This window comes from Leuciscus leuciscus, assembly GCF_965113295.1.
Source record: "Leuciscus leuciscus genome assembly, chromosome: 9".
NCBI classification, from domain to species: Eukaryota; Metazoa; Chordata; class Actinopteri; order Cypriniformes; family Leuciscidae; genus Leuciscus; species Leuciscus leuciscus.
The window spans coordinates 17872909-17880081 of NC_138733.1; the positions used below are offsets into that span (position 1 = coordinate 17872909).

At 32.3% G+C, this 7173-nt stretch overlaps 1 protein-coding gene across 1 annotated transcript; it reads left to right on the forward strand.

Annotated features, from left to right (window-relative positions):
- Nucleotides 1–1049: 1049 nt before the first annotated feature.
- Nucleotides 1050–6197, forward strand: LOC309506056 (zona pellucida-like domain-containing protein 1). The gene is made up of 11 exons (XM_082179607.1): nucleotides 1050–1293; nucleotides 1423–1542; nucleotides 2422–2648; nucleotides 3070–3254; nucleotides 3341–3413; nucleotides 3499–3596; nucleotides 4497–4577; nucleotides 4655–4826; nucleotides 4966–5071; nucleotides 5567–5590; nucleotides 5720–6197. Exons 2-11 carry the CDS (start codon nucleotides 1434–1436, stop codon nucleotides 5821–5823), a joined length of 1179 nt encoding a protein of 392 aa, XP_082035733.1. The 5' UTR covers nucleotides 1050–1293; nucleotides 1423–1433; the 3' UTR covers nucleotides 5824–6197.
- Nucleotides 6198–7173: the final 976 nt, after the last annotated feature.

The following is a 7173-nucleotide window of genomic DNA, read 5'->3' on the forward strand; positions in this document are numbered from 1 at the left end:
TTTTTATACATTTATTTTAAAAAAAAGTGTGATGTACTAATTGTTGAATACCAAAAGTGGCATTTTGTAACTATTTTGGAGAAACTCTTTGAGAATCATTGTTCTGCCTCTGCCTTACTAGAGGAATTCCCTTTTTTATGTCCTGTAAGAATCTTTGAAAAGGTGCTTGGTTTCATCAAGAGAATGTCCTGTATGTGTTTGCTGACCTGAGAAAGGAACGGTGTATGGCCAGCTTTTTGTTGAAATAAGTGTTTAATGATGTAAGTCAATATTCATAAAGAGAAATTCTATCTCTAAAATACCTTGACCAACACCTTATTTTAAAACCCTACCTATAGCGACAAAGTGACTACACCCGTCAAACATTATCCACCACTGTATAAGCATAATTCCATTGTGAATTGAGTGGGAAACACATTTAAAAGTAGTGAGGTCAGTTTTCATATAATACACTTATATCTAATATCAATTATTGATATCCAAAATACTCTTATTTAATTTGTTAAAAGGATAGTTCAACCAAAAATGAATTTAAAAAAGGTGTCATCATTTATTCTCCCTGAATTGCACCCTGATATTTTGAAAGGAAAAAAATGTAATCCCTCATTAATTTTTTCATACAGGTTCGTGCAGGTTTGCAATGACGTTATGTTGAGTAAATTAACTTCAAATGTAAATTTAAAACTAAATGAAATTATAACAAATAATTTGAATACAACCCAAATCAAGAAAATCTGGGACATTTTGTAAAAATTTTATAAAATCAAGAATCTGTGATTTGTTAATTCTCTTTAACTAATCGGGGTTGTATGAATATTAATTATAATATGTCAAACATTAACACGAAAATGAAGATGTAAAACGATACATTCTTCACGCTGTTTGAGGAGATCATTACAGCCGCAGATGTCTATAAAATAAGCATATAACCCTAAATTGGTATTGTTATTGAGCTTTTGAATGATTTGGGTGGCTCAACTGAATATGATAAATTGAGGTCTTAAGACCTTAATGCGAATAGAGACCTGACATACTTTAATTGCCATGTGCCAGTTTCAGTTGTTGCCCTAGAACTATCTGTTCAGTCAGCAATACTGATGACAAAATTGTTTTGTAAACTTAGTTACCAGATCTGAATAGCTATCAGTGAAAAGATCACTGGAGAGTCTCGTGTTGCTCTCTTCTTTGTCAAGTTTTCTCTCACACCCTTTTCCTCTGTATAAATACTGAATCTGGAAGAATCTGGAAGAAAGGAAGGTGAAGTTACTCATTAAGAGTTTGTGCATCCAAAAGGTAACATCTCTTTTATTCTCAAATGTTTTAACAGTGATGTGAGAACAATTTTATTTAAAATACTTTATATAGATGAAAAAGTATTTTCTGCCTCGGTTCGTGTATTTTCTAATGGTTTGTCTTCTTTAGTTTGTCTCAGGATGATCAGGCTGCTCCAGTTATTGTGTCTTGCTGGCGTCCTTCTTCAGTGTGAAGGTCAGCTTACGGGTCTCCAAGCATGCCTTACGAGCCCTACGTACAGACTGGCAGGTCAGTGGTTATATTACTCTTTCTGTATATATGCTGTGCAGAAATCTTATTGATGATGATTTTGATGATGATTTGTCTTGTTGTCCAGTAAATATTATCTAAATACACGTTAACAACGCCTAAAAGTTTAACTGAGAAGCAAAATTTCATGATATAAACTTAGTTTTTAACTTTGTGAAATATTCTTCCAATTTAAAATACCTGTTTTTCTATTTTAATCAATTTTAAAGTGTAATTTATTCTTGTGATGGTAAAGCTGAATTTTCTGCATCATTACTCCAGTCTTCAGTGTCACATGAAATCATTCTAATATGCTGATTTGCTGCTTTCTTATTATTATTAATATTATCAATGTTGAAAACAGTTTTGCCATCACAGGAATAAATTACATTTTTAAATATATTCAAATTGAAAAGTTATTTTTATATAATAATAATAATATTTCGCAATCTTACTGTTTTAACTGTATTTTTTTTATTAAATAAATGCTGCAATGGTGAGCAAAAGAGACTTCTTTCAAAAACATGACATTTTTTTAATGTTTCCAAGCTTTTGACAGGTACTATATATCTTCAGTTAACTTTATTCTTACTCCACTAGCAAAAAAAGAAATGTATATCATAAAAAAATATATAAATAAACAGCTGGTTATAAATAAGAGATAAAAATGTCTTGTTTTAAAAGACTTTTCTTAATTGTTTTTTTTTTATCTTCCAAAATTAAAATGATCTTAGACAATTATACTTCTCAAATACATGTAACTTGTTTTAAGGATACTTTTATATTTTTACTAGAAAACAAAATGATTTTGTAGAAAATGAATACAGAATCGAGACAGAATCTTGAGTAACAGAATTATATATTTTTTCAATCTTTCAGAAAACGCTGATATAACAGTGACTTGTGGAACCGATCAGATGTTTTTAAAAGTTTTCCTGTGTCCAATGTATTTCGGGGGATACAACGAATCTCTAATGGCCCTCAATGCTAAGTTTAACATCCCAGCCTGCCGTGGAGTAGCAGACTGGTCTGTCAATCCTCCCGTCTTGATGTTTAACTTCTCAATCTCTCAGGATTCGCTCACCCTTTGTGGCAACAATATGAACGTAAGAGCTTTTTCACTTTAAAGGGATACTCCACTTTAAAATGAAAATTCTGTCATCATATACTCACCCTCATGTTGTTTCAAACCTGTATGAATTTCTTTCTTCTGCTGCACAGAAAGGAAGATATTTAGAAGAATGTCAGTAACCAGACAGTTTTTGGTACCATTCACTTCCATAGTATATTTTTTTCCTACTATGGAAGTCAATGGTACCAAAAACTGTCTGGTTACTGACATTCTTCTAAATATCTTCCTTTCTGTGCAGCAGAAGAAAGAAATTCATACAGGTTTGAAACAACATGAGGGTGAGTATATGATGACAGAATTTTCATTTTAAAGTGGAGTATCCCTTTAAAGCAATCCATTTTTAATCTTTGAATGGCACAGATTTCTAAAATGTGTGTGGCATGTTTGTTGGTTAGATTACAAGTCAAGTGGGCTCAGGATATTTCTCAGAGTTCTCCAGTGTCCAGTCTGTTAATATCTCTGGATTAATCAATTCCTGGGATCCCAGCATTAGCTCAATCACTTACAGGCAACAACTGATGTACCAGTTTTCGTGTCTGTATCCGCTCCAGTATTTAATCAACAACACCGAGCTCAGCGTGTGAGTATATATTGCAAGAAACTGTTTCTATGTTGAGGTTTCTGTGCTGTAACTTTCAAGACAAAAGCATGTCTTCATGCCAACAGGTCAGGAGTGAGTCTAGCTGTAAAGGACAACAACGGCACCTTCATCAGTACTCTAAGCATGGGTCTTTTCAGTGTAAGGATCTTTTCATTAAATGACACTTACACTTGAGTCAGTAAATGCAACTTTCTTGACATCCTCCCTTTCTTTCGGACATTAGAATCTCAACTATACTAGCAGACTCCAGATACCAGGATCTGGGTTGATGTTAAAAACTCGCATATATGTGAAGGTCAAGGCAACAAATCTCACAAACAAGTAAGAATGCAATCCAGTGTTATTTTAGAATTATTTATATACCATTATTGTATATGTGACCCTGGATCACAAAACCAGTCTTATGTTGCACGGGTATATATGTGTCAATAGCCAACAAAACATTGTATGGGTCAAAATTATAGATTTTTCTTTTATGCCAAAAATCATTAGGATATTAAGTAAAGATCATGTTCCATGAAGATATTTAGTAAATGTCACACCTTAAATATATAAAACATTTAATTTTGTGAATGGATGCAGCACAATTGCAAACATAAATGGACAACTTTAAAGGCGATTTTCTCAATATTTCGATTTTTCTGCACCCTTAGATTCCAGATTTTCAAATAGTTGTATCTCAGCCAAATATTGTCCTATCCTAACAAACCATACATCAATGGAAAGATTATGTATTCAGCTTTCAGATGATGTATATATCTCAATTTAGAATAAAATTACCCATAAGACTGGTTTTGTGGTCCAGGGTCACATATAGACTACTATTTATCCATATTTTTAATTAGCTTTTTTTCAAAGTAAATTTTTTTTGTGTGATTGTCTTTTTTAATTTTTATATATATATATATATATATTTCTTTTTACCTCAATTTCTTTTAATTTCAGTTTTAATAATAGCTAATAACTATTTACAGTTTTAACTTATTCACTTATTCAATGTTATTCAACATTTTACATTTTTGTTTGAGGTTTTTAAGTTGAAGTGTTTCACCCCCTTATATTTATATTTGATTTTATTTCAGCTTTATTTCACGTAACATTTATTTCAATAGTCTTAGTCATTAGTTAACAATGACAGCACAGTAACTCTTGAATGTATGAATCTGAAAATTAACACGGCTGATTATACCTGTAATTCTCTGTCTTATTGTGTATTGTAAGGTTCAATGTGTTGCTGGACCGTTGCTATGCCACAACAAGCCCATATCCAGTCAGCAGCACCTCCTATGATCTTTTTGTTGGGTGAGTCATTTATTCAAAAAAGAGAGCGGTTAAGAAGACAATTCTCTTGTAAGAACCACATCTATTGTTGTTTATAGGTGCAATCGTGATCCCCAGACATTAATCGACTTGAATGGGATATCCCAAGAAGGTCGCTTCTCTTTTGAGGCTTTCCGCTTTGTGGAACATAAGAACCTGACCATCTCCACTTTCTACCTGCATTGTGTTACCCGACTCTGTGAGAACTCCACTTGTGCCGCCGTGACTCCGGTAATTAATCACGCATTTATGATGCCATAATGTCATTTATTAATCATTTTATTTTATTGTATTTTGTTGTTTGGTTCGACTTGTGTGTTTATGGTTGTGTGTGGATATTATCAGACCGTTTTATATGTGTGTTTTGTAGAGATGCGTAAGGAGGAGAGAAGTGAGAGCAGTAGACTCTCCAGAGAACAACTCTGGTGATGTAGCCACTGTCACATCAGGACCAATCACAACCAGAGTTGACAACGGTACAAAGAATCATCCTATATTTATACATTTATATATGTGACCCCTGGACCACAAAACCAGTCCCATGGGTCAATTTTCTGAAATTGAGATTTATACATCACCTGAAAGCTGAATAAATAAGCCTTCCATTGGTCTATGGTTTGTTAGGACAGGACAATATTTGGTCGAGACAATTATTTGAAAATCTGGAATCTGAGGGTGCAAAAAAATCGAAACATTGAGAAAATCGCCTTTAAAGTTGTCCATTCATGTTCGCGATTGTGCAGCATTCACTCACAAAAATAAATGTTTTATATATTTATGGTAGGAAATTTACTAAATATCTTCATGGAACATGATCTTTACTTAATATCCTAATGATTTTTGGCATAAAAGAAAAATCGATAATTTTGACCCATATCTTGGCTTGTGACTGGTTTTGTGATCCAGGGTCACATATAACTAAAGTTACTGATTTTAAACAATCAAAAAAATCTCTGTTATTTTTCCAACAGGTGGCCTTGTAGAAGTGTCTAGATGTAAGAATTCTCTTTACTAACAGCTCATTTTAATAAACACAATAAGAACCTTATCTAAATAGTTATATTTCTTAATGTTTCATTATGATGATGTGATTTGATGTTGACTTTCTCCCCTAATATACCTAGTGACCTCATCAGCATCCATCCCTCAACTGACGAAATTTGGCATAGCCACTGGCTTGCTGAGCTTCTTTCTGCTTGACTGGTTCTCTACATCAATACTTGCATGAGGATCTACATCAGGATTTGGGAATTCCTTGCCTCTTGATTGAACACAACAGTCTTAGAAGATATCTCACATGATGCAAAAATGTGAGAAAATATATGTCAGTTATATCATTAAATATATAATTAAATATATACCTCTATTTTTCAATTTGGTAGATAGAATATTGTTTTGTAATTCTGACCTTTTTTGTCCTATGTTTAATGATCTTCAATGAGAACAAGGAAAAAGAGAAAAGAAACTTACCAGTGTAGTATATAAAATGCCTTTTTAAATTGAAAAGTCTATAATGCATGCAATGCTGTTCTTGGGGAAAATAGCCTATATATGCACTATGTATGTAATAATTTAACATTTAAACTTGAATAAAAGTGTTAGAAACTGTCTTTGTCCCTGGTATTTTCACTCATCCAGGTCATCATGTAATGTTAGGATTTCTTTCACTAGCAGCTTAATGTTTCATTTAGATTTAATTATTTGCTCACATAACATTAAATACAGGTTGAAGTACTAAATAGTAAATGGCCTCAAAGCGTGTAATATTTTAAGACCACCACAATATAAACTTAATATGACTGAAACCCGTTACCGCTTCTGTAATGTTTTATTAATACGTTAGTTAAATAAGCTAATATCCCGAAAGTCTGGGCATTAGATATTAAATGAAAAATATGTCACGCGAGCTGGCTGGTAAAATAAATAAAACAAGTAAAAATAAATAAATATATAAAACTCAGTAGGCTATATAATATTGCATATATATGTACATATACATATATATATATATATAAATTTTTTTTTTTTTTTGTTACCTCCAGACCAAGAAAAAATAGGAGAACTCATTTATAAAAGGAAATATCGAGAAACCATCTTATTAAATAGAGAAAGCAAGACAATAATGCATGGCCTCTTAAGATTTCCGTATTATTAGCTATAAGTTAGACGAAATAATGCAAGTTCACATGACGTGAGAATATGAATTTGCCAAGAAAACAATTTCTGAGCCAGAAATTATTACATACATACGCATATACCATCATAGGCGATACAGGTAGGCTATGCTTTTCGATAAACTGTATCCATCTAATAAGAACAATTTATAGGCCAACCTGTACCCTATGAGTAGTTTAAGATCGAAATGAGAGACTGATTTTTTTAGTTAGTTTATGATTTATTGTTAAATTGTTAGTCTAATAAATAAATTCTTTGAATCCTGAAACCCAAACTGTAAAGAGGCACTAGACGCAACAAACAACTCCACTTCAATGACACAAAACATTCCTTTTTACTTGTTTTGTTAATTAACGACTACATTTATATTATGACGTTGTACCTTTCAAACCTAACAGGGAAA

Bases quoted from the DNA above. Each gene is read 5' to 3' on its own strand.
- LOC309506056 (XM_082179607.1), top strand. From the start codon at position 1,434: ATGATCAGGCTGCTCCAGTTATTGTGTCTTGCTGGCGTCCTTCTTCAG. The intron at 3,255-3,340 runs GTGAGTATATAT...TCATGCCAACAG, and splicing joins AACAACACCGAGCTCAGCGT to GTCAGGAGTGAGTCTAGCTG. The intron at 3,597-4,496 runs GTAAGAATGCAA...GTGTATTGTAAG, and splicing joins GCAACAAATCTCACAAACAA to GTTCAATGTGTTGCTGGACC.